This window comes from Camelus bactrianus, chromosome 22 (genome assembly GCF_048773025.1).
Source record: "Camelus bactrianus isolate YW-2024 breed Bactrian camel chromosome 22, ASM4877302v1, whole genome shotgun sequence".
Lineage (NCBI taxonomy): Eukaryota > Metazoa > Chordata > Mammalia > Artiodactyla > Camelidae > Camelus > Camelus bactrianus.
The window spans coordinates 22,486,609-22,512,922 of NC_133560.1; the positions used below are offsets into that span (position 1 = coordinate 22,486,609).

Here is a 26,314-nt window from a genome sequence, read left to right on the forward strand (position 1 = left end):
CGGCGGGGGGAGCGATTTAAAGGGACAATGTCCCCCGAGCGGTGGAGGCGGCGGCGGCTGCGGAGGCCGCGGCACCGGCACCGGGAGCGGCAAGGGCAGTAGCGGTAGCGACGGCCGCACCAAAGAGAGAAGCTCCGAGCCCCGGCGCCCAGCCGGCGGCGCCGCCTCCCCGGTGAGGCCCGGCCCGGCCTGGGGAGCTCGCGGGCGGGGCGGAGCCGGCGCGGGGAGGGGGAGACCCGGGCCGGGCCGGGCCAGGCGAGACCCCCCGGGGCGGGGGGCGGGGGCGGGGCCTGCAGGGGCGGGGCCTGGTCGGGGGCGGGGCCGCACAGGTTGTGGGGGAGGAGCGGGGGTCTTGGGGCAGGTGTCCCCCCTGCCTCGGCGTGTCCCGCGGGGTCTCCCGCCCCGAGGTGCACGGGCTGAGGGCGCATCTTCTGGACCCTGGCGCCCCAAGAGGTGCCCTGGCGCGGCGCCGCTACCACCCCTGCGACCCCCGGGGGGCGTCTAGGAGGGAGCCCCCCTCCCCACGCTGCCAAAGTGCTCCGAAGTTGCGGTCCCGCCCGTTCACCGCGGGCAGTGCCCACCCGGTGGACACATGCAGGTGCTTCCTCGGGGCCTAGGCAGAGACCCCCACCACAACGGCCAGTCCACAGAAGGACCCCCTGGGAGCCCCCAGGCCCCCGAGGGCAGCGCCTGCAGCCAGGCCTGGAGCCCCGGCCCCGCCCCGGTTGCCTGGGCTCGGCCTCCCCACCGATTCCCTGGGGAGGGCGCCTCATTCCTGCCCTTCACTTTCTGCGTTACCTTGAAGGTATTTATAGGTGGAGAAGACAGCCCCCACCCCCACAGCCTCCCCAGGGTCCTCATTTCTGGACCAGGAGCCCCATCCTTCCCTTTTGCCCGCAGACTAGAGAGATCTTGGGAGGGTGGGATGGGTTGAGTATGCATGAGGGGTAATGTTGGGGTGAAGCGGAGGGGTTAATGTGCTGGGGTCAGTTGAGGCTGTGTATGAGGAGGAAGGGATTAGTGCTGGAGAACCCTAAGGTTGTGTGTGGGGAGAGGGTTAGAGTGTGAGAAAAGTGCAGGGGTAACTGATATGGGCAACTGAAGAGAGAAAAGTGCAGGGGTAATGATGGGGGGACTTGAGACCAAGTATAGGATCAGAGTGTAGAAGTGGCCGGGATTCGTGCTGAGGCATGCGCACCGGATATGCATGTGCATGGAAGTGAGGGCACAACTGGGGAAAGTGCAGCAGTGTATGAATGAAGGGAGGCATCTAGGAGAAGTGATAGAATCAATGCTGCAAGAAAACAAGGTGGCTGCGTGTGCTTGTTGTAAAATGTGGTAAACTGAGGCAGCACAGGATCTGTGTAAAGATGAGGAGACTGAGGCATGCTGAAGTTAGGGGCCGTTGGGATACAATGTGTGAGGATAGGGCCTTAGCACCATATACTTACTCACCTGGGCTGGGAGGTAAACTGAGGCACTGAGCCACAAGGGTAAGGACTGGGGCTTCAACGAAGGAGAAACTGAGGCAGAGTCCCTTTCCTACCTCCCCTAAGCACCTGTCTCTCTGCCCCCAGACTTATAATGCCTCGCTGAGCCAGGCCAGCAACTGAGTGGAGCCAAGCAGAGAGCATCTATGGATGGGCCCCTGGCAGGCGGCCTGGCCGCCCCAGATCGTCCTCGAGGCCCCGAGAGACTGCCTGGTCCAGCGCCAAGGGAGGACATTGAAGGTGGGGCTGAGGTTGCTGAGGGGGAAGGTTGCATCTTCCGTTCTACCCATTACCTGCCTGTCACCAAGGAGGGCCCTCGAGACATTCTGGATGGCAGAGGTGGCATTTCCGGTAAGAAGGCGGGCCCTGTGACCCTGGGGGAGCATCCAGCTAGGTCCCTGAGGCTCTGGGAGGGCCAAGCCACCCAGCCCGGCAGGGGCTGAGTTGGAATTCTGATTCTGCCTGGGTCCAGAGGCTTGTCTTTGCATTCCGCTTACTTTCTCATTTTACAGTGGTGAAGACAGAGGTTCAGGGAGACATTGAGCTGACCAAGGCCCCCCAGTGTGTGGCAAAGAACTGGGACTTGACTCAGGTCTACCTGACTTCCTTCTCTGAGCATCCTAATTGGGTCCAGGTGCCCAGCTTAGCACTCCGAGCTCCCTTCCCTGAGCCCACTTGTTCCCCAGGCATGCCCCATTCCCATCAGTCTACTATCCCAGCTCCCTCTTGCTGCACTGTCTTGGTGAGTCCTGCTCCTGAGACATGGGCCAAAACCACTTGTGCCCTCTAGTGGCTGGGTAGTCAGGGATGACAGCCAGCCCTTCACATTGTCCCCACCTTAATATTTGTTATTAACTACTCAGTAACTACTGTGTGCCAGGCTCTATTCTAGGCGCTGGGGATTCAGCTGTAAACAAAAACAGTGAAAGTCCCTGCCCTCAGGGACCTGACATTCTAGTAGGGGAGATAGACAATAAGCAACTACATAAATAACCTATGGGCAGGAAGTGACAAATGCTGTGAAGGTATTAAACAGAGTGCCAGGACTGTGCCTGGGGGACCTGGGAAATCCTCCCTGAGGGGGTGGAATTTGAGTGGAGTGTGGAATGAATGGTGGGAAGGGCAAGCCCGCTGGCGGGAACAGCAGGTGCAAAGGCCCTGTGGTGAGGAGGAGCCTGGCTTACCTGGAGAGTGGTGGGTGCAGTACAGGATGATGTACTACATGGCTCCCTTTATCTCTCCAAACCCTCTAGGCCTTGGTTTCCAGGAACTTCCAAGCACCTTGTCAGGGGTTTCCTACACACCAAGCCCTTTATGTGATCATCTTTGTCATTCTCAAAAGAACCGATTATTATTATCCTGGGTTAGAGATGGGGAAACTCAGACCCAAAAGGGTTAATTAAGTTGTCCAAGGGCCCACAGCTAGGCAGTAACCTGGCTTGATAGCCGTTGTCCTTAACCACCACACTGTGTCAAACTATCCTTCACCTGCCCCAGCTCACCCTTAGCAATGCTGATGATGCTCAGATATTTACAGAGCACATCCTCCAGGCAGGGCACTGGTGTGCAGCCAGTGACCAAGCATACCATCCCCGCACTCACTGGACCCCACCATCTGGGGTCAGAAAGACAGACCACCCATTAGGTGTTACGCCACAGTTGCTGGGGCTTCCATGGGGGAAGCCCAGGCTGGGGGACATCCAGGAGTTCCGGATGAGGAACAGTGAGTCAAGCAAAAAGGGCAGGGGGCATCTAGGCAGGGGCTCCACACATGCAATGATGTGGAGGTGACTGGTGGCACCTGAAAGTGTCATGCTGGGGGATGGCAGGGTGAGACCCTTGAGGGCAGAGTATCAGCGCTCAGAGAACCTTAGCAATCCTCTTCTCCAAACTGTTAGTAACCAAGGCCCAGAGATTGGCAGGACCATGTTCCAGGCCATGAGACTGGCCAGGACAGGCCCAGGACCTTGACTTTGTGGGAGCCCTGGGGAACAGGCTCTGGGTCCTGGGGCCCTCTCTGGATCTGGTCCTGAGGCATTGGCCACTCTACTCTACCTGGCAGAAGTCCCAGGTCTGGAGAGAGGGAGAAGGTAGGTAGGTGGGTAGGTATATCCTCACTCCCCCTGGGGAATCAACCAGGGTCCAGTACATGTGTCTGGGGAGGAAGGGAATGGCTGCCAAGAGGGGCCAGACCCACCCTTAATGACATCCCTGAGCAATGGGGGCATGGAGTGAGAGTGGCTTGACTTGGCATAGGGTCACAGCCTGGAAGTTGGAGGAGGGCCTGGGCTTTGGACACAGTGTCTCCCCCGCTGCCCTCTTGGCCTGTTCCCCCCGCCTTCCCCGAAGCAGGCACCTGCCCTAGGAGTCTTGTGATGCCTATAAATAGGCACAGCCTCTGGGGCTGCTGTTCCGCCCGAAGCCTGGGCCCTCTCTCATCCCCACCTAGCCCTTGGGGCCCCCCAAGGGCAACCCTGGAGGGGCTACCTCCAAATTCCTCCATCTAGACTTGGATGCATCCACTGCCTCCTCTGTCCTCCATCATAGCTGTTGGCCTGGAGTCCCCACAGCCTCCCTGCAGCCCCCTGCCCAAGGGTTTGGCCTCTCTGGTTGGCCTCCTGTATGCACCCAAAGCTTGGGGGGCTGAGACGGTCCCCGTGCATTGATGAAAAGTCTGATGCATGCCTGGCATTGGGACCAGAGGGCTAGGGGATGAACAATGCACCATTTCTGCCCTCATGGGGCCCCAGGCTGAGAAGGAAATCAAAGCATGGAGTGAGTGGGCCTGAGGCTGTCTGTCAAGCCTCCAGCTTCCAGCCTGGGACATCTCTGAGCCAGCCCTGAACCCCTACCCACCCCCTACCCCTGGTGGCACTCCCACCTCCCTTCTTTCCCCCCACCGCCGACTCTCTGGATCAAGCATTTACTGTGTGATCTTCCTTGGCACCTGTTGCTGGCCCCACGAACGTGGGGCAGTGGCTGTTCCCATTATATGGAGGAAGAGACAGGCTTAGAGCGGGAAAGGCATGCCCTTTGGATTCCTGCTTGACCTTGAACTCGGATCTCTCTGACTCCTGTGTCTAGGTTCTTGGCTACTCTGCCAAGCCACCTGGCTTGGGGTTCAAGCTGCTCATGGACGCCCTTCTCATTTTCCGTCTCTCATTTTCAAACCTTCTGTGGACCCCAAATGGCAGGAGTCAATGAGGGCCGCCTGGCACAGCCACTGCCAAGGGCTCCATCCAAGGCACCTTGTCTGACCCATAGGAACTTCTGGACCCTACAGGCTGAGGAGGCCCCTGGAAGAGCCCCCAGCCCCCAAGTGTCTCGGATGCAGGGCCCTGCTTGGCCTGCTTCCTCCAAAGTCGCTGCCACTAAAAATAGGAGCCTCGCTGGAGCCGCTCAAACAAAGAGGCCAATACGGCCCCCTGGCTCGCGGAATTCTTAGACAACAGCAATCGCAGAATCATCGAATCTGGGACACTTGGAATCTCAGGAGCTTGGGGTCCCAGAATCTCAGAATCAGGACACCCATACCCTCAGACTCGCGCCTCTAGGCTGTGCTGGGGCTTGTTGCCAGTGAACTGGCTGCCCTCTCCCGAGAAGCTCACGTCTGTGATTCTTGTGTTCTCCAGAGACCCATTTCTTGGGGTCTCGCTCCCTTACCTGGTCCAGGCCTTGCTTTCCCAACCCTCACACCCTCTCCAATACTCAGTCCACTCCATCCTCCCACCCTGACATTGGCCCTTGCATCCAAGCGCACACCTGACCTGGCATTCCTCCCCATCAGTCTACCCTAAGCCTTCTCAAATGGAGATGATTCTGCCCCAATGGACACTTTGGCAATGTCTGGAGACATTTTTGGTTGTCATGATTGCAGGGACAGCGGACGGGGTGGGGTGGGGTGTTGGCTACTGGCATCTGGTGGGCGGAGGCCCGGGATGCTGTTGAACATCCTACAAGGCACTGGATGCCCCCCACTGTAGAGAATGATTCAGCCCCAAATGTGAGTAGCACCAAGGTTGAAAAACTGTTCTAGATGATGCAAACTTCTGTCCCCCAACTATCACCACACTCAATTCGGGAGGCCACACGACAGTCACAACCCTTCTCTCAGGCTCAGAAGAAAGACGCTTGGCAGTGATCACATTTTTATGGACCCCCCTCACCCCCTATTCTCACCAGCTCTGAGTTCTTTGGCCCCTGACAGTTAGCTCTTAATTTCCTGAGCCAATTGGACATTAAGGGATTTGAAAAAGACCTCACCCCAGCACTAGCCCTCTTTCTGGACCATCCTCAAATTGAAGCTAATCCAGCAATTGCATCTGTTGGGCTCTGGATGGGGCACAAGTTCCCCCAGTATGTTAACCTTGGCCCAAGCAATTGGCCTGTGCCCTGATTGGCATGCTCGCCTGAGTCAGGCGGGTGCAGCAGGCAGAGGAGGTGCAGGCCAGGATTCCTGTGGTCGCTCCAGGCGTTGGCTCCACAGGCGGATAATGGAGAGTTGGCTCTATCTGTGTGAGGATTCCTAGGAGGGGATGTGATTCTAGGATGGAGGCCTGGAAGGGGGTCTGGAAGACAGGGATGGGCCCTCTGCAGCTCAGGCTAAAGGGCCCCTCACCCTTCATCTGTCAGGCATTGGTTGAACACCTGCCATGTGCCAGACGAGGAGATGCTTCAGTGAATGAGGCCCCAGAGGGCTTATGTGCTGGCAGGGAACATGGGCAATTTCAGAGTGCTAAGGAAAAAAGAAAGGAAGGAAAGAAAGAAAAAGAAGAAAGAAAAGAAAAAGAAGAAAGAGAAAGAGAGGAAGGAAGGAAGGAAGGAAGGAAGGAAGGAAGGAAGGAAGGAAGGAAGAGAGGGAGTAATGAGAAAGAAAATCCAAATCCTAGGGGCTCAATTTAGCAGGTAACCAGGGAAGGGTTCTCAGGCAGTGGGAATAGCCAGTGCAAAGGCCCTGAGGCCAGAAAGAGTTAGGTGGGCTTGAGACTTCACAAGGAGTCTGGGAAGAGTGAGAGGCAAGGAGGAGAGGGAAGTGAGGCTGGAAAGACCTGCAGAGGTTTGACCTTGCAGGGCCTGGTAGGTGGTGGTTGGGAATCTGGTTTTTATTGTAGGTATGATAAGAAGCCAGGTGAGTTTTTACCAGGATGTGACTTTTTAAAAAATCATCCTGGCTGCCAGGTGGGAGCAAAGAGAGGTGGGTTGAAGGCAGCAAGCCCTGGTAGTCCCCTAAGAAAGCTAAAGGGGATTCCTCCAAAGAAACCCCTTTCAGGGCTCAGGAGCACAGAGGCCAAAGGCCTCTCAGGGGAGAGGTGGGGGGAGCCGGCCGGGCCCTTCCAAGGAGCCCGGTAGGGCTCCCAGAGTTGGGGTGCTGTGAAGGGCCCCAGCCCCTCAGGGTCTCCCCTCTCTGTTGCAGATGGGCAACCCCATCCCGGCCTCAGCGAAGCCCTCCCCCGTGCCACCTCCGCCACCCATCGGATCAGCAGCTGGTGAGTGCCACGCTGGCCCTGACCTCAGGGAGGGCAGGGGGGCAAGCAGGACATGCCTAGGCCCAAGAGAAGCCCCCAGGAGTGAGAAGGGGACAGGAGGGAATCAGGAGGCCAGGCAGGAGGAGGTGGCTCCCTGCAGGCAAGCCCCTGGGTGTTTGCAGGGGGTGGAGGGAGGACTGGGATGAACACAGACAGTCAACTCTCATTATCCCTGCCAGGAGCAGGGCCAGGGGCCAGGAACCCAGAGGTTGGACCCTTGGAGTCCTGTCTCTGCCAGGTGACCCTTAGAATACTGTTCAGCCTCTCTGAGTCTCAGTTTCCTCATCTGTAAAATGGAGTTCCTAAGATGCATCTCACAATCTTGTCTTGAGGAACTCAAGGGATGCTGAGCTGGAGCAGGAATCAACAGCAGTGCTGGTGGCAACAACCTTTTATTAAATGGCTTGGCGGGTGATAATATGTAATAACATCCATATTGGGATTATTAACAGCTCTCAGTTATTTAACACTTGCTGTGTACAAGAATCTCAGCACAGGTTTACCCCACTGAATCTTTGCCATAGCCCTGGGGGAATGGTCTGTTAGTATTGCACGTCACTGATGGAGCTAAAAGAGGTAACCCCGTGATTTCCACTTGGCCTCTCAGCGGAACCCCTTTCCACATCTGTTTCATGGGCATGATCCATTGCCCCTCATGGAGGCAAGAACTTGAAAATGAGGGAGATTGATCAAGAACAGTCATAATAAGAACCCACACTGGTCACGGGCTTACTGGGAGCCAGGCATCAGGCCAAGTGAAGCATTTCCCAGCACTGAGTTGTGTCATCTTTACCCTACCCTTCACTGGATCAAGGCCCCCGTTTGAAGGGTCAAGGTTGCGATCACGTAAATAAGCACCTGCAGTGTATTAACTTGTCTTTGATTACGGGTATGAGAAAGCTCCTTAGTCATCGCAGGAGGGCACGAAAACCCCTGGTTCTTGGGACTCATCCCCATTTTTAGTATTGAAAAACTGAGGCTCAGTGAGGTTGCCTCGCCTCCCCTCACCCCTAAAGCAGGTCGGGGTCACTGGGGCCCAGGCTGAACAGGGACTTTGCACCTCTCCTGACTCTGCCCTTCCTAGTGGGGAGATGCTGGGAGAAAGGTACATTCCCTTGAGTTGTTTATGTGGCAGTTCCACCAGATTTGCTGGGAAGATGAAACTAAGTGAACTAAATCACCTCAATTTGGGGAGGTCCAAGACAGGAAAGCAGCCTGGAGCACAGGTCAGAGCCTTGGACCCTCCCAGGGGACAGATGAGAGTTGACTGTCCCACCAGACTTGGGAACGCTACTTGTGACCCCTGCTGTGGTCTCTACACACTCTCCCACAATGCAGCAAGGCAAGACTACATGCACAGGTGCATCCTGGGACCTGAATCTAGTTTTTGACCCAATTACTCTGGAAGGGCCCACATGGACTCCCCCGACCTCCCACCCACATCCCCACACTCAGTCCATCTAATGTGGTGCCCTTGGGCTGGGTCTCTGGAGCCTGTCTCAGACTGCCTGGGACCCCCTCCCCTGCCCGAGGAAAGGAAACTGAGGCCATGGCTAACCTGTCCCCATTGGCACTTCCTTGCAGCTGCTGGGATGGAGGCAGCCTGGACTTCCAGCCGGGCTCCCCACCACCCCATCTCCTGGGCCACTTCCCTGGCCCCCCCGATGGCCGGGGGCCCTGGGAGCACCCTCTGGTTCAAGAGGCCAGGGAGGGCATCCCATCTGAGCGGAGATTCGAGGACTCGGTCATTATAAGAACTGTGAAGCCCCACACTGAGCTCGAGGGCTCTAGAAGGTTCTTGTACCACCAGGGTGAATCGAAGCTCTTGGAGAAGGTCCCCCGGGGCCGCCCCAGGTTCGACTGGCTCCAAGACGCAGACGAGCAGGCCCCACTCCAGGACGCAGGGCTGCACCTGGACCTGCCACCCCAGCCGCCACCCCTCACCTCCTTCAGGACGGTGCTCATGCCAGTGGAAGATACCACGAAGACGTTGGATGTGCCAGTGGTGGACACCAGAGAGCACCTGGTAGACCTGGAGGGGCTTGCCCAGCCTTCCGAGTGGAGCCTGCCCAGGTCGGCCTCAGAGGTGGCCACGCAGACCTGGACGGTGAACTCAGAGGCATCTGTGGAGCGGCTGCAGCCACTGCTGCCCCCTGTCCGGACGAGGCCCTATCTGTGTGAGCTGCTGGAGGAGGTGGCTGAGGGGGTGGCCAGCCCAGACGAGGATGAGGACGAGGAGCCAGCTGTGTTCCCATGCATTGAGTGCAGCATCTACTTCAAGCAGAAGGAGCACCTTCTGGAGCATATGAGCCAGCACCGCCGAGCCCCGGGCCAGGAGCCCCCAGCTGATTTGGCCCCGCTGGCCTGTGGCGAGTGTGGCTGGGCCTTCGCTGACCCTGGTGCCCTTGAGCAGCACCGGCAGCTGCACCAGGCCTCCCGGGAGAAGATTATCGAGGAGATCCAGAAGCTGAAGCAGGTCCCAGGCGACGAGGGCCGGGAGGCACGGCTGCAGTGCCCCAAGTGTGTCTTTGGCACCAGTTCCTCCAAGGCCTTCGTGCAGCATGCCAAGCTGCACGTGCGCGAGCCTCAGCGCCAGGCTGCCAAGGAGCCCTTTGGGGGCAGCAGCAGGGCTGGCAGCCCAGGCCCCAATGCCGCCTCCCTCACCTATCAGCCCTATGGAGACTCCTCGGGCCTCAGTGCCTGCGTTTTCTGTGGCTTCCCCACGCCCAGCGAGAGCCTGCTCAGGGAGCACATGCGGCTCGTGCATGCCCATCCCCACTGGGAGGAGGATGGTGAGGATTTCGAGGAGGACCCTGCCAGCAGGCCGGGCACCAGCCAGGATGCTTACACCCCCTTCCCTGATGCCACCGAGGACGACTTTGGCAAAGCTGAGCCGCTCTTGGCCCCCATGTGGCGGGGGAATCCTGCTGGATACGACCCCAGCCTGGCCTTTGGCCCAGGCTGCCAGCAGCTGGGCATGAGGGATTTCCCACTGTCAAAGCCACTCCCACACAGCTCAGGCCAGAGGCCCCTGGGGAGGCCAGCCTTTCCCTCGCCACTAGCATCTGCCCCCTACTCCTTACAGCCCAGGAGAAGCAAGAGTGCCATCTACCTGCAGGGGCTCCCAGCCCAACCAGGGGACCAGAGGCACCCTTGGAGCGAAGAGGATGAGGAGGAGGACATACCTCTAGCCTCAGAAATGGACTTTTCCCCCGAAAGTGGGGTCTTTCCACTGCCAGCCACCCCCGGCCTCATCCCACAGTCAGCCCTGGAGTTGAAACAGACATTCCGAGAAGCCCTGCAGACAGCCGAGGCCTCATGGGCGCAGCAGCAGCAGCTCTGTGGGATGGTGCCTGTCGTGCTGGTGGCGAAGCTCAGCCCGCAGGTCATGGCTGCGGCAGCCAGGGCCCCCCCAAGGCTGCAGCCCGAGGAGCTGGGGCTGGGGGGTGCCCACCCCCTGGACTTCCTGCTCCTGGACACACCGCTGGGTGGCCCTCTGGGGCTGGACCCATTCCTGGATGGGGACCCAGCCGTAGCACTGAAGCATGTGGAGCGGAAATGCCCCTACTGCCCCGATCGCTTCCACAATGGCATCGGCTTGGCCAACCATGTGCGAGGCCACCTGAACCGCGTGGGCGTCAGCTACAATGTGCGGCACTTCATCTCCGCCGAGGAGGTGAAAGCCATCGAGCGCAGGTTCTCCTTCCAGAAGAAGAAGAAAAAAGGTAGGGCAGCTTCGCTCTGGCACCCACCTCCCTCTGAGGCCTGGGAGATGCACAGCTGGGCAGCTGAGTTCTGAACCAGCCAGCCCCCACTCTGAATCTTCCTGTAGTGCCAAGCAGGGTGAAATTAGGGCCTCTCCTCCCAGAAGGTCTGGGAGCTGCAGCAAAAGCCACTGCATCGGAGGAGGTGTGGGGACACCCCAATGCCCTGGCCCTTCCAACAGCTGGAGGAAGGAGTGTGGGCAGAGGATTCAGCCCCAAGCAGGGAATTTCATTGATTCCTTCCTTCAACAAATATTTACTGAGCGAGGTCCCCTCTGTTCTGAGCACTTGGGAAGACAACAGAGAGCAGAACAGCCGTTCCTGCTCTCCTGGGGTACACAGCCCAGGAGCAGAGGTGGTGGGGCCCTGGCCGGCTTCAGAACCCCTGTGAGGTATGCAGATTCCCGGCACCAAGGTTCTGATTCCAGAGGTCTGTTTCCAACACAAGTGCCCTGGGTGGTTCTGAGGCTAGCAGACATGGAGCCCACTTGGGGAAGTGCTGGTATGGTGTTTGAGAGCGTGTGTATGTGTACACTGTGAGGAATGGGCAGGGGGGCAGACAGCCACAAAATGAGGGAATTACAATGTTAAGTGACCAGGGCTGTGATGGGGGAAGCTCGGGGAACCAGGGATCTGGGGAAGCCGAGAGAAGGTCCCTGACTCTGCCTGGGGAAGAGGGGGTGGTCTCAGCAGACTCCCAGAGGAAGGCATCTCATCTGTTTGTCCTTTTCTTCATTCAGCAAAGATTTAATTTATAACACTGGGGTGATCGTGAGCAAAAATAGACATGAGCTCTAGACAAAAGAAACGTATTCACCAAACAGTCACCCAGATAATTGCAAATCCACACTGGAGAGGTATTTCTGAGGATGGGGTCCCTGATGCTTTGAACTGTGTGAGGGGAGAAAACTGGAAGGTCAGACAGAGAAGGCTTCATGGAGTGAGCTGATGCAGGCCAAGGGCAAGGGAGGCATCCAGGTAAGGAACAGCACTGGCTGTGTGATGTGCTGAGGGTGAGCAGCCCCAGGAACAGGGAGAGCTGGGGCTGGAGAGTCACCCCTCACCCAGGCGGTCCATGTCCTCTCTCTCCACAGTGGCTAACTTCGACCCGGGCACCTTCAGCCTGATGCGCTGTGACTTCTGCGGGGCTGGCTTTGACACTCGGGCTGGCCTCTCCAGCCACGCCCGGGCCCACCTGCGGGATTTTGGTATCACCAACTGGGAGCTCACTGTCTCACCCATCAACATCCTGCAAGAGCTGCTGGCCACCTCAGCCACCGAGCGGCCCCCCAGCCCCCTGTGCCGTGAGCCCGGGATGCCGCCCAGTGGCTTCCTGACCTCCCGCCGGCCCCGCTTACCTCTTCCAGTGCCCTTCCCACCTACCTGGGCTGAGGACCCTGGGCCAGCCTACGGAGATGGTAAGGGGAGAAGGGGCAGGCCAGGCTGGAGCCCTGACCCTTTCCGGGGGCCCAGAGGGATGGAGGAGTCGGGGGCGGGCAACCACTCTGCTTTCCTGCAAGTGTTTCAAGACACTTTACAAAGTAGGTTGACAACTGTCCTGCCACTTAGGGGTCATTTCTGTTTTACTCGGGGCTGGGCCAAGGCTCCTTTCAGAGATAGTTCCTCCTCACCCTGCCTGATGGTGATTTTAACATAGGCTTATTGAACTTTTATTAGGAGCCAGATACTGTTCTGAGCACTTTACAAACAACAGACTCATTTACATCCTCACAATAATGTTATTATCCCCATTTTACAGATTAGGAAACTGAGGCACAGAGAGTTTAACATGTCTGAGGTCATACAGCCGGAAGCATGTTGAGTTGGGATTTGAAAGCCCAGGAAAGTTAGGCTCCAGAATCCTTGCTCTTAATGATGTGTTTTATCTAGAGCAGCACTGTCTGGTGGGACTTTCTGAGATGATGGAAATGTTCTTTAGATAACAGTACAGTCCTACAGGGTCACCGCTGGCCACGTATGGCTGTTGAGCACTTGAAATGCAGCTAGTACAAGGTTAGTGGTGATCCCATTGGATAGTGCAGATCCAGAGTCTACATTCTAGATTTTCGATTTGTCCAGCAACATTGATAACCCCACCCATAAGTTAGTGCTTGCTGTGTACTCAGGTTTCATCGCACTTACACCTCAAAACAATTCCACGGTGCTAAGGATTGTTGTGTTCCTGTTTTACGGATAAGGAAACTGTGGGTCATCTGCTTTGCCACAGCCACAGAGCAACAGAGCTAGACTTCTGAACACCATGTTTGGTGGTCTCTACAGGGGAGGATGGCTTGGGAAATCAAGAAATAAAATTTTGGTGAAGGAGCTGGACACTGTGGAGGGAAAGGTGAAGGACCCAGCCTTATAAAGCCTGACTTTGTGGGAGACTTTACGGAACCTCAAAGTAGAAAACTCAAAGCAGTGAGGAGACGGTGGATTCTGAGGAATGGAGAAGTTGCCTGAACAGGGGGAATTGTCCAAGGGATGCTTGGGGCTGAGGCTTCCTTCTCTGTTTCTCCTACCCGGAGTTTGCAGGGTCCTACTTAGATCTGTACTCTGGGCTTTGCTGGACCTATCCACAAGCTTCCTTACCAGTGAAGGGCACTTGAGGGTATGCAAAGGGAAGAGGAGGAGACTGAAGCACAGAGGGAGGATAGTGGTTGGTTGAAGTCACACTTTGGGGAGACGCAGAGTGGGGACATGACCTTAGGCTTCTTGCCTCTGCTGAAGGCTGTCCCCTGGGCATTCAGCTCACACACCTGGCTAGGTTTGTGGTATCCCACTGGTGTCTGGGAGATGGCGCTTGCTCTGAAGATGGCTGGGGGCACAGGTAGCAGTTTGTAGCTCCAACCCTGCCCCCTGCTTTCTGTGTCACTCCAGCAGAGGCCTGAATGTCAGGCTTACACCCTTTACTTGGCACCTGGGCCAGGCAACCCAGGGATGGCAGCATGCACCCAGCAGCCAGGTTCAGCTCTGGCTTAGCTGTTTCCACTAGAAGACCCGTGTGCCAGCTCCCAGTTAGTGCTGAGGGAGCTGGCCAAATCATTGGGGCATAAGGAGTCAGCCTGGTACTGCACTTGCCCTGCCCTTGGTGGGGAAGCTATGATCAGTTTTTCAGTGAACACTTCTGGAACAAGGGCGTTAAGGAGTGGTTGAAAAAATCCTGGAAGCCTTGCCTTGAGGAAAGATGCCGAAGATTAGGGCTAAGTCTCAGCACAGACCCTGCATGGCTATCCTTAGAAGCCTCTCCCACACCTCCCTAAGTGGGCGGTAGGGAACGGGTGCCAGGTTAGAGGCGCTGCAACGGTCAGATGCTGGCCCCACCCAGCTGTCAGGGAACAGCTGGGGGCAGTCGGTTTAGTGTTGGGGAGGGAGAAGCATGTTGTGCTTGAAATGTGGTACTGGCCTTGTAGGGAGTTCCGTAGTATTGCGGGACAGCGCCGTCGGGGAACAGCTGAATACCGGGATGATGTTGGGGGATCCTCGTGGTTGGGGATCAAATGTGTTCCAGGATTCCCGACGCGGAAGGGAGACTTCCAAGGAAGGGAGTTGAACGGGGTCCCGGGGCAGGTCCTAGCTCCGCCCATCGGGCTCCAGGAGCTATTAAGGCGGAGGAGTGTAGCCGGAGGATTCCCATCATCGTCTTAGGGATATCAGGGGTGGAGGGGAGAGCGTCCCTGCCTGCCGAGGCCCAGGCTGGGGCGGTAGTTGGCGACCTCTTGGAGCACTGCATGCATGCGTGCGTCCGCGAGCTCCCCGCCTGCCGGGCCGTGACAAGGGTTTCGTTCGCGGTGCTCGGCGCTCCGCCGGCCGCCCTGAGCGCGCCCCGAGGGGCGGGGCGGAGCTGAGCGGGCTCGGCGGCAGTAGCGCTCGGCGTTCGGCTGCTCCCGCCTGGGGCGGCCGCCCCGCGTGCGCCGGAGCCAAGATGGCCGCCTCCACCGCCCAGTGCCGAGTGACAAAAGCGGAGAGCAAGGCGGCGGCGGGGCCGCGCGCGGGGGGCGCCCGGGAGCGCGCGCCCGCGGGGGCGCCCCAGCCCAGCCCCCCGAGCCCGGGCCCCGCGGCTCTTCCCGCGCCGCCGCCGCCGCCCCCACCCCCGCCGCCGCCGCCGCCGCCGCCGCGGGACGGGCCCAAGGCCGAGCCGGAGCCGGGGCCCGGGCCCGCGCCCGCGCCGGGTAAGAACCCGCGCCGGGGAGGGTTCGGGGAGGGCAAAGTCGGCATCCCGCCTGCCCCCTGCCGCCGCCGCCGTCCCCGACTCCCGCCGTCCAGTCTCCGGGACTTCCCCTCCCCCCAAGGCCCTCCAGTAGCGGGGACCCTGGGCCTCCTGTCGCGGCTTGCAGGGTCCCGGGAAGCAGAAACACACTCCGCCGCCGCCTCACGAGACCCTTACCCCATCTGACAGATGCCCCCTAAACCTTTTGGAGCTCCTGGATTGTCTCTTGCCACAGTCCCGGTCCCTCCCGCGCGGAAACCCACTCCAAGTCACTTCAGCTCTGACACGGTCCCTACCCCATCTGTCAGACGCGCCCCCTCCACCCGGATACTTTGACAAAGTCCTCGGTGTCCCAGGCCCCAGTGCCTTCCCACCTCAGCTTGCCTTCTTCTTGCCTCTGTAGGACTCAAACTGAGCCAAGGACCTGCCTGGCCCCCTACTCATAACACTAAGCTCCTCTAAGGCCCCTATCTGACACACAGTTCCTTCATCCTCAGAGCTCTCTCCATGCTCCGAACGCTAAACCTGGGGTTCAACAGGCCTCTCAGGCCCCTTTCTCTAAAGAGTTAGACCATGAAAACCCACTTTTGATTCCCTGTTTTCATATACACTTCACCCAGAGAAGCTTCCTGATCTGATGGATGCGTCAGAAACTTCCTATAAAGTTCTGTGATTCCCATTCTTTCTGTCTCCATTTAGGTCCCTGCTGGTCCAGGCTCCCAGTTCTTACATTACCCAACCTGGGACTCAGCTTGTGATAAGACCACCCCGGGGTCCCCACTTATCCCTGCAGCCCCAGCGCCAGCTGTCTTGTCTGGTAGAGATTCCCCACAAGTCCCATGGAGCCTCCTTCCTGTCCTGGGCTCCCTGCCTCTGCATTGCCTCTCTGGCCTCTGACCCTGGCCTTGTCTTACTGAATTCCCCTTCTGACTGCCGCCTACTCGCCCCCCAAGACTGACAGTTGCTCTCTTCCACAAATTCTGCCCAGAGAGATATTGTCTCTGAGAGCTGCTAAAATTGGAGTCTTGGCTCAGACTAGCACTGCGTCCCCTGACCTGTCTGTGTTCTGGTAGGTGGAAGCTGTTCCTAGTGTCCGCTGTCAGTTGGCAGCCTCGACATCCCTGCGTCACATTGGTGCTCGGGGTTATGGATGGAGCCTCAGCTTTCATGGGGTGAGCTGCATCCCAAAGTGAGAGCAGGCACCAAGGATGAGGAAGAAGGCTCCCATCACTACCACTGTGCCCCTGCCCTCAGTCCTTGAAGAGGTGGACAGCCCACACCTTGCCTGGGCTGAGCCTGTCTTCCCAACCTCACAGGCCTGGGTTCTGAGGAAAACGCAATGGTGGCCATGGACTTGGGCTCCCCCCCGCTCCCCAAGAAGAGCCTGCCTGTCCCTGGGCCCCTGGAGCAGGTGGCCAATCGGCTGAGCAGCAAAGTGGTTACAGAGGTTCCTCATAGCAGTAAGCAGGAGCTGCCAGACCTCAAGGGTGAGTGGTGCAGGTGGCAGGGATGCTGGTCAGGCTGGCCACACACTCAGGGAGCTCTTGGGCCCGGGGGGGTTAATGACAGGGCTCTAGATTGGCCACAGCTTTCACTTTGGCATCCCAAGGCACCAAGGAGACACCCAGCTGTCTTCTCTCTTGAGCTTTTGCTGCCCCAGGCATGCCATTGCCTTGAGCCTTGGTCAAGGAAGGGGCATCCAGAGAATCAGTGGGCATGGTCATCAAGAGCTCACACCCAGACCCAGTTCATTTGATGACTTTGACTGTCCATAGCTGTGTGATCTTTTGCATGCAACTGCCTTGTCTGTGCGTTGATTCTCAGGTCATTACTGAGTGGTGACAGGCACTGTGCTGGACCCTAGGGATGTGAGAGATGTGAAACAGACTTGGCCCACGTCCTTGGGGTCATTGAAGTTGGGGAGTTGGGAGGCAGAGAAGCACACAGGCAGGGCTCCACAGAGACCTTGGCTGGGACCTCTAACCTAGCATTTGAGGCATGAGTTAAGCTGCAGAGGGTGGCTAGGCTTTAGCTCTTTGAAGTGTGTGTCTGGCAGATCAGCATCTGTGTGAACCTGTTGCCAGGACACCCTTGTACACTAGAGTTCCGAAAGGCACTCCACTGGCTGGTCCACAGAAGGGCTCTGCCTCCTGCTGTGTGCCCTTGGCACAACTCTTCCCCATTCTGTGGCTCAGTTTCCTTATTTGCAAACTGGACATTATTTGCAAAATGACCTTCATTAGGGTCATTTTAAGGGTAGGAGGGGGTTGATGGAAGCAAAACACTTGCAGAAAGCCTGAGTGGGTGGGGCCCCAGGGGAGGAGAAGTGGGAGAGCAGAGCCTGCTTGGCCTCACAGCTGGCTCTCCTGGCCTCCGTCTCGCCCTCTAGCCCAGAGCCTGACCACCTGTGAGGTCTGCGGTGCCTGCTTCGAGACACGCAAGGGCCTGTCCAGCCACGCGCGCTCCCACCTGCGGCAGCTGGGGGTGGCTGAGTCGGAGAGCAGCGGCGCTCCCATCGACCTCCTCTACGAGCTTGTGAAGCAGAAGGGCCTGCCCGACACACCCCTTGGGCTGCCCCCAGGCCTGACTAAGAAGTCCAGCTCACCGAAGGAAGTGGTCGCTGGGGCCCCGAGACCCGGCCTGCTTGCCCTGGCCAAGCCCCTTGATGCCCCTGCTGTCAACAAGGCCATCAAGTCTCCTCCCGGCTTCTCAACCAAGGGCCTTGCCCACCCGCCCAGCTCCCCACTCCTCAAGAAGGCATCACTGGCCCTGGCGGGCTCCCCTACCCCCAAGAATCCTGAGGACAAGAGCCCCCAGCTATCCCTGAGCCCCCGGCCGGCCTCCCCAAAGGCACAGTGGCCCCAGTCTGAGGACGAGGGGCCCCTGAACCTCAGTGAGTGTGGGTCCTGGGAGCCGAGGGAGGTCCTGGTGCCAGGAGGGACTTGAATTCAGCTTGGGCTATGGGGCTCAGGGTTGGGGCAGTGGGGACCGCAGCACCTGCGTCCTGGGTCAGCTGGGTTAGAGTGTCGATCAAGGTGCTGCATCTCCGTTGGGCCGGCCACGCTGCATATTTATCATCTGTCTCCCACTCCACTTCACTGTTCTTCCCCCAGAAGGCTGGCTGTGGCTACTGAGCCTGCCAGGGTCATCCTCGCCTCTTAGGGGCAGCTTTTGGCCTTCTCTGGGCCTACGGGTTGGGACAGTGAAGGTAACCAGGGCTCCTGTGGGGCATCTTGGATCCTGCAGGTAGAGAAGTGGTCTACCTGACAGGAGGCCCCATGGTTAGCCCCATCTTCACATCCTGGCCAACCTGTGCAGAGGTACCTCTGTGCCCAGGGGTGGAGCCATACCTCCTAGGCTGCCTGTGAGAATGGCAAAGAAGGGTTTGGAAAGAAACTCCCAGGCATGGTGAGCAGATTTAACTAGGACATCCCTTAGGAAGTCAGGCCTTCCCACACATTTGTGGGCATTAGAGTTGGGGGTGAGCCTAGGGTCTGGCCCCCTGCCCAACAGAGCACCCCAGTTGCACCTCATATTCCAATGAAGCTGCTTCCACTGCTGTGCTCCCAGGAGCAGGGCCCTGAGCAGGTGTGCCCTTGGCTGTATGATGCTTGGCAGCCGGTGGGCCCCTGCTTTGCACCCCTCACCCACCCTGCACATCTCCTGTAGCTGGAATCTCTGGGAAGAGGGCCAGGGAGGATCAGATTGTTCCACTGGAATTTGGCCACTGCCTCTGTACCCCACATCCTTAAATTCCCTACACTCACCTTGATGCCAAGATGCAGCGTACAGGGCTTCCTGCTTCCCAAAGCCTCTTAAAATAAAAATGTGGCGCAAGTCTTGGACCTCAGCCAGCCTGGGCAGCTGAGAATCGCACCAGGCTCTCCCGCCTCAGTCCCTCAGGGCTGGCCAAGGTGGTGGCCGTGAACGCCCCCCTGTGTTTTGTCTCCGCAGCTTTAGATAGTGACGGGGGCAGAGAGCTGGACTGCCAGCTGTGCGGTGCCTGGTTTGAGACCCGCAAGGGCCTGTCCAGCCACGCCCGTGCCCACCTGCGCCATCTGGGCGTCAGCGACCCGGACGCCAAGGGATCCCCCATAGACGTGCTCCACGGGCTCATCAGGAGGGACGGCGTCCAGACCCGCCTCCCACCCAGGCGCCGCGTGCTGGCCCAGCTGGGGCGGCCTCCTCCCGCCTCTGCGGCCCTCTCCTTGCTCCCCCCACAACCGCCGGCCAAGAAGGCCAAGCTGAAGGCCGCGGGTATGGCCAGCCCCTGGGGGAAGCAGGACCTCTCAGCCGCCGCAGCCGCTGGCATTTTCTGGGCCTCTGATGTGGAGCCGTCTCCTCTCAACCTCTGTAGGTTCTCGCTTCAGCCGCCCCCTCCTCCCTGCGGGCCCTGGTGCCCCTCCCAGGGGGGGGTCACAGCCCCCTCCCTAATCCCTCCCTGCTGGGGCAGGGAGTGGACAGGGGCCCTTAGCAGTGGACCGGTTCTGCCCAGAGATCTGTTGGCAGTCAGCTGCTAGGTCTACTCTCTTGGCCTTTGACCTCCTTGACAGACCTGCCCTGAGAACGAAGGCCAAGGGTGGGGTGCTGCCTTTTGGTGTGGAAGGTGCCCAGAGTTGCCCCTGGTCTGGATGGCAGGGCTGCCACTTCCTGCCCTCATCCTTGTCGGGATCCACAGAGCTGTGGAGTCTTGGTTCTGTCCTCCTCCGCCAGAACCGAGGGCCCACGTGCTCTCTGGATCCTCCCTTTGCTCCTGCCAGGTGTATGGCCCCTGCCCCACTTCTCAGTTCCCTCACTTGCACCTGCCCCCTGCCACCGCCCCAGCCCCTGGACATGCTTCTAGCCACGCATAGCCGTCCAGGAGACCCGCAGGTGACGATGCTAATGGTGCCCACAGTCCTAATTGCCCCTTTCTCCTGCTGCAGCCTCGGGCCCAGAGCCAGCACGTGACATCCGCTGCGAGTTCTGTGGCGAGTTCTTCGAGAACCGAAAGGGCCTGTCGAGCCATGCACGCTCTCACCTGCGGCAAATGGGCGTGACCGAGTGGTACGTCAATGGCTCGCCCATCGACACGCTGCGGGAGATCCTCAAGAGACGGACCCAGTCCCGGCCTGGCGGACCCCCAAACCCATCAGGGCCTAGTCCCAAAGCCCTGGCCAAGGTGGTGGGCAGCGGAGGTCCTGGCAGCTCGCTGGAAACCCGCAGTCCCGCAGACCTTCACCTCTCACCCCTGGCCAAGAAGTTGCCGCCACCACCAGGCAGCCCCCTGGGCCACTCACCAACTGCCTCTCCTCCTCCCACGGCCCGGAAGATGTTCTCAGGCCTCTCCTCACCCTCCCTGCCCAAGAAGCTGAAGCCTGAACAAATGCGGGTGGAGATCAAACGGGAGATGCTGCCGGGGGCCCTTCATGGGGAGCCACACCCATCCGAGGGTCCCTGGGTGGCACCTCGGGAAGACATGACCCCCCTGAACCTGTGTAAGTGTAACCCTGGGGCAGGACAGGGAGAAGAGGTCTCAGGGGTCTTACCCTTAACTCCCCTCATGGGTACCCAGAGCCCCCAGGGTTGAAACAGAAGGGAGGTACACAGGTCCAGTAGACAGGGGGCTAGCTGTGGGTTCCTGCTATGTAGACCCCCAACTGAGCTGCTTCTTGATGATTCTTCATTCCTGTGGGGCAGAACTGTGTCATTTGGCAGCAGCAAAAAAATTCTGTCTGTGCCATCTTTGATTGGTAGTGGCTACCATCTGGATTCCTAGGGAGAAAGACTGCAGGGATCAATTGGTGATGTCTGCCATGGGCAGGAGTATAGGTGCTGGTGATGGGTGTCTGAACTGTGTCTTCCTGATATTCGTGGTCACTAAGTGCTTAATATTTGGAGTTAAGTTGGAGTTAAGGTCTCAGCTGCTCCACAGTCTAGAAACTGACCTTAGGCAGTTTCCTCTTTTGGAAGATGGAGATCAGCATGGTCCCAGCTCTGCACAGTTTTCTGAACTTAGCTTTAACACTTAAACAGAGCCCTGTGTATGCAGTAGTTGTAACATCCTCATCACTCACTTCCTTCCTGAACTGTTTCTATGTTCATCCTGCTCAGGCTGGCTGAGCTGCTGTGTGCTGAGCAGGTGAGGATGGTCCAAGCCTCTGCCTTAATGCTTATATGCATATCATGTCTGCTCTGTATCACATGCTTTGAACTGCTCCCACTTTAGGGACCCCTACTTCCACCCCAGTAACATGGGGAGGTGGTTTTCATCTCCATTTTGCAGAGGAGGAAACTGAGTCTCAGGGGAAGTGGCCCAGCATCACACGGGGTCACAGCCAAGCTTACATCTGAGCCCAGGATCTGGGCAGCCCTTGCTCCTCAATACTTCACTATATCACAGTGAGTCATCATGAAGCCAGCTAGAATTTGAGGTGACAGAACAAGCAGAAGGGCTGTATGATGTACACAAGGGCCTCTGGAGGCAGATGAAGGAGCAGGTCATTCAGGTCTGGGGCTGCGTAGATGGAACAGATGGGCACTTAACACTGACCTTGAGCTTAGAGGCTTCCTGCCACAGCCACCGCCTCCTTCTCCCCTCCCCGGACCCCCTGCAGCATCCCGGGCAGAGCCAGTGCGTGACATCCGCTGTGAGTTCTGTGGCGAGTTTTTCGAGAACCGAAAGGGCTTGTCGAGCCATGCCCGTTCCCACCTGCGGCAGATGGGCGTGACCGAGTGGTCTGTCAACGGCTCACCCATCGACACGCTGCGGGAGATCCTCAAGAAGAAGTCCAAGCCATGCCTCATCAAGAAGGAACCACCAGCCGGAGACCTGGCCCCTGCCTTGGCTGAGGATGGGCCCCCCACGGTGGCCCCTGGGCCCATGCAGGCACCCCTGCCACTGGCGCCAATGGCTGGCCGGCCGGGCAAACCAGGAGCTGGGCCAGCCCAGGTTCCCCGCGAGCTCAGCCTGGCACCCATCACTGGTGCCAAGCCTTCAGCCACCGGCTATTTGAGCTCAGTGGCAGCCAAGAGGCCCCTGCAGGAGGACCGCCTCCTCCCAGCAGAGGTCAAGGCCAAGACCTACATCCAGACTGAACTGCCCTTCAAGGCAAAGACCCTCCATGAGAAGACCTCCCACTCCTGTAAGCAGCGGGTGGCAGGGTCCCGGGAGGGCATCTGCCAGGGCCTGTAGGACTGGGCAATGCCGTGCACACACTTAACCCCCAGCGGGGGTCAAGGCCCCAGTGGGAGGCGGGACTGGCTCCCGACCTGGGCAGCGCCTTCTGGGTACCTTTGCTCCCTACGGGCTGGGGCTCAGCAGCACCCCCTCTGCCTGCAGCCACTGAGGCCTGCTGCGAGCTGTGTGGCCTTTACTTCGAAAACCGCAAGGCCCTGGCCAGTCACGCACGGGCTCACCTACGGCAGTTCGGCGTGACCGAGTGGTGCGTGAACGGCTCACCCATCGAGACACTGAGTGAGTGGATCAAGCACCGGCCCCAGAAGGTGGGCGCCTACCGCAGCTACATCCAGGGCGGCCGTCCCTTCACCAAGAAGTTTCGCAGTGCCGGCCATGGCCGCGATGGCGACAAGCGGCCGCCCCTGGGGCTGGCACCTGGGGGCCTGGCCGTGGTGGGCCGCAGTGCTGGGGGTGAGCCAGGGCCTGAGGCTGGCCGGGCAGCTGACAGTGGTGAGCGGCCTCTGGCAGCCAGCCCGCCAGGCACTGTGAAGGCTGAAGAGCACCAGCGGCAGAACATCAACAGTGAGTGCTGGTGGAGGAGGGTCATGAGGGCAGCAGGCACCTGCCAGGGCCCACCCGGCTGCCCCCTGGGTTCTCTGCCGCGCATCTGCCCTTAAGCCACTTTCCCAGCTGCTGTCCCATTCACTCATCCATCCTCCATCCCACCTGTCCCCAATGTCCAGGAGGTGTCCAGTCACCAGCTTCCCTGACTTAAAATTCCCCACAGCATCTGTCCCTTGCTTGCTGAGGCAGGAACTTCCTCAGGGGCCTTGCCCTCTAGCTTACCTCCTGTTCCTCTTACCTTTCCCTACCACAGAATTTGAGCGCCGGCAAGCCCGCCCTCCAGACACCTCTGCGGCCCGGGGCAGTGAGGAGGCCAATGACCTACAGCAGAAGCTGGAGGAGGTGCGGCAACCTCCGCCCCGGGTCCGGCCCGTCCCCTCCCTGGTGCCCCGGCCCCCCCAGACATCACTTGTCAAGTTTGTTGGCAACATCTACACCCTCAAGTGCAGGTACGGAACCCCCAGGGGAGGGAGGGAAGGCGACCACCTGCCTAGGGCTTGGCTGTCCAGAGCCTCTGAACAGGACAGGGGCTGGTGGAGGCAAGAGATGTAGCCTCAAGGGCTGTCCTGAGTGTGACTGGACCTGGGCTAAGGGCTCCTCACAGACAGCAGCACCTCAGAGCTTTGGGCCAAGACCCTGAGCTTTGTAGCCAGCAAGACCTGGGTTCAATTGCCAGCTCTGACACCAGCTTGGTGACCTCAAGCAAGGACTTACTGCTCCATGCCTCAGTATTCCCACCTATAAAATGGGGTTGATAACAGACCTACCTAATAGATTTGTTACAAGGATTAAAAGAGTTAAATATTTATAAAGCACTTTAACTATGCCTGGCGCATGGTATGCACTTGGCAAGTGTCTGCCTCATTAAGAAAAAAATAGGTCTTAGTTCATTCTTACCAAAGTTCATGCATATTTCAGAGACCAGGAAACTGAGAGTCTGAGATGTGAGGTACCTGCCTCAGGCCACACAGGCCAAGTCAGAAGTAGGATTCAAACCCAAGTCTCTGGAACCATGAGCTTGGGTTCTGGCCCCTATCCTGTGAGGCCTCCCTTGGGACTGAGAGGGCAGGGAGCTGGTAAATTGGGTACATGACTAGGGTGGGTGGAAGTTAGGAGTTAGTGCCCAAACGCCCCTTTCCCTGACTCCTGTCCTGCTGTCCTGGGGCCTGGTGGGATAGGATCTGCTTCTCTGTGTTCTCTCACGTCTCAGAGCACATAACTGAAGTTAATGGTAGAGGTGCTTATACCCAGCACCTGAGCCAGCAGACTGCCCTAAGCATAGAGCCAGAGGCCTCCAGGGGACCCTACCATGACCCCATGATGGATAGAGGAAGCCGTACATGGGGGAGCATCTAGCTTCTGGGTCCCCCTTCCCTCAAACCCTGGGCTTGCTCTGTTCACGTTGAATAGCAGCAGGTGTGCCTGATGCTCAGGGCGGGGCCAGGGCTACGCTTCTGCCTCTCCTCACTGCAGTGGCCACCCCCTCTCTCTCTGTTCCCCAACACAGGTTCTGTGAGGTGGAATTCCAGGGGCCCCTCTCCATCCAGGAGGAGTGGGTGCGGCACTTACAGCGGCACATCCTAGAGATGAATTTCTCCAAAGTGGACCCTCCGCCTGAGGAGCCTCAGGCCCCGCAGGCACAGACAGCGGCGACAGAGGCACCCTAACACAAAAGCATTCCAGATCCCCTCTCGTGCCACCTCTTTCTCCTCTTCCTCCTCCCTCTCCTCCCTCTTTCTTTTCCGTTTCCAAAGGAGCAAGCCAAAACCTCAAACCGGCACCTTTCAGGGGCCGGGCACACTACAGCCGGGGCACCGGAAGCCAGCTAGCCACCCTTTCCCTAGCCCGAGGACTCTGGGGCCACACACAGGGCATCTTCCTTCAGCCCACACCCACCTGCCCACCCGGTTCAGCAGGGGCAGCAGCCAGGTCTCTGGTGGCAGCCGATCTGTTCACAGGGGAGGATGGCCAGCGCTCTCCCACGTCTAGCAGCCAGGCAGGGCTATGTTTGCCATCTGTGGCCATTTGCAAAGCCCCAGGGTCCCCTCCTGTCCCTGTGAATATCCTGTCACACACGCACGCACGCATGCACGCACTCACGTACTTCGTGAGACCCGGGAATCTGCCCCAGCCCTTCAGTTCCCGAGTCGAACGACGACCACGTCATGCCACGGTGCTTGCTCAGGGGAAGGCACGCTCCCTATGTGGCCCGCTGCCAGGGCCTGGGAGCACCCCACTGAGCCCACAATGCCACGGAAATCCTTGTTGGCCGCCCCCCCAAGAGGGGCCTTCCCTGTAGGGAAGAGCTCAGAGCTGACAGCTGCCTCCTGCCATGTCAAGGCCCCCCAGAGCCTCGGGGGCTCCGGGGCCTGGGAGGGGGCGGGGGTGGGACTCTCCTCCCCCACCCCCATCCCCTTCCTTCTTTTCACTGTTGCTTTCTATGTATAGCTCCCTAGACCTTTCACTTTTTTAAAAACGCGTTTTGTGTAGAGAATAAGGAACGTGGATCTTTTTATTTTGCAGTCCTGGGCCAGCTAGAAACCGGGAGCTGATTGACCTTTTAACTTTTTTCAGTGGCCACATTTTGGTTATCAATGTACCTAGAAGTATGTAAATTAGATTAAATTTCTCTTCTGGAAACACCCCGGGGCAGGCGGCCAGCGTGTGTTTTTCTGTCGAGTGGACAGGCTGGCACTGTCTGTCTGGCAGCCAGGGCTGGGATAGAGCTGCCTCCGCCAAAAAGCCCCTGGAAGCCCTGGGTTTTCCCGTTGGCCGCCAAGCCCACCAGACCTGTCTGGGGATGAGCCCACGTTCTCAGCTGTTGGCCCTCGATGCCATGGCTGGTAGGGGGCCCTGGCCAGCTGGTGAAGCAGTTCCTGTGAGCTGAGGAGAGGAACCAGGGCCCTGGGCAGCTGGTCTGGGAAGGGAGCCAGGATTAAGAAGTGATTGAGGCCGGAAGGGCTCTCCGAGGGCAGGAGCTGTCCAGCGAGGGTGTGGGGGACTCGCTGGGGGAGGGTGAAGTACACAGCTGCTGGGAGCCTTCAGAGAGCTGGGACCGGCCTGCCTTCAAGACATGTGACTTATCTGGAGATACATGCAGCCTGAACATGACTAACAGGAGGGGAAAAAGAGAGCTGCTGGCTCCTTTTCAATGTTATTTATTTTCTCGTTCTGCAAATGTTTATTGAACATTTCTGAGATTTTAAGAGATTTTGTTGGCTGCTCCTTCTTGTTTATTGCATGTGGTTTTTCAGCTCATCATTTTCACTTAAATGGCCAAGGGCTGGAAAGTGGGAATGACCTCATGGGGCAGGGGCCTCCTCTGCCCCAACCTATTATCCTCGGCCCCCCACCGTGCCCCTGGCTGGGAAGGAGGGGCTAACAAGCTGTGATAACACGCCCAAAAGAGTGGTCTTGGCTGGCACACTTGGCTTTTCTGCTCGTGTGAGATCAGGACAAACGTCTTGCCTGGTGGAGAGAAGGCCTCTACTACTTAAGTCTAACCCACACTGTGGGTGGGCATGTCTGAGACTTTGAAAGTG

The 26,314-nt window shown here is 58.5% G+C and overlaps 1 protein-coding gene across 11 annotated transcripts; it reads left to right on the forward strand.

Annotated features, from left to right (window-relative positions):
• The first annotated feature begins 12 nt into the window (after window positions 1-12).
• On the forward strand, window positions 13-25,997 carry WIZ (WIZ zinc finger). Of its 11 annotated transcripts, none has more exons than XM_074350544.1 (13): window positions 13-172; window positions 1,578-1,841; window positions 6,904-6,976; window positions 8,600-10,740; window positions 11,874-12,197; window positions 16,306-16,476; window positions 17,379-17,882; window positions 18,944-19,342; window positions 19,915-20,466; window positions 21,586-22,113; window positions 22,311-22,730; window positions 23,026-23,221; window positions 24,280-25,997. In XM_074350544.1, exons 2-13 carry the CDS (start codon window positions 1,637-1,639, stop codon window positions 24,437-24,439), a joined length of 5,673 nt encoding a protein of 1,890 aa, XP_074206645.1. In that variant the 5' UTR covers window positions 13-172; window positions 1,578-1,636; the 3' UTR covers window positions 24,440-25,997. The 11 variants fall into 11 exon arrangements, with proteins under 11 accessions (XP_074206645.1, XP_074206648.1, XP_074206647.1 ...); XM_074350545.1 differs by lacking the exon at window positions 13-172 and adding an exon at window positions 366-805; XM_074350547.1 differs by lacking the exon at window positions 18,944-19,342.
• Window positions 25,998-26,314: the final 317 nt, after the last annotated feature.

Excerpts from the sequence above, each read along its gene's own strand:
- WIZ (XM_074350544.1), top strand. The coding sequence starts at position 1,637 with ATGGATGGGCCCCTGGCAGGCGGCCTGGCCGCCCCAGATCGTCCTCGA. Across the intron at positions 10,741-11,873 it reads CCAGAAGAAGAAGAAAAAAG|TGGCTAACTTCGACCCGGGC; the intron begins GTAGGGCAGCTT and ends CTCTCTCCACAG. Across the intron at positions 17,883-18,943 it reads CGAGGGGCCCCTGAACCTCA|CTTTAGATAGTGACGGGGGC; the intron begins GTGAGTGTGGGT and ends TTGTCTCCGCAG.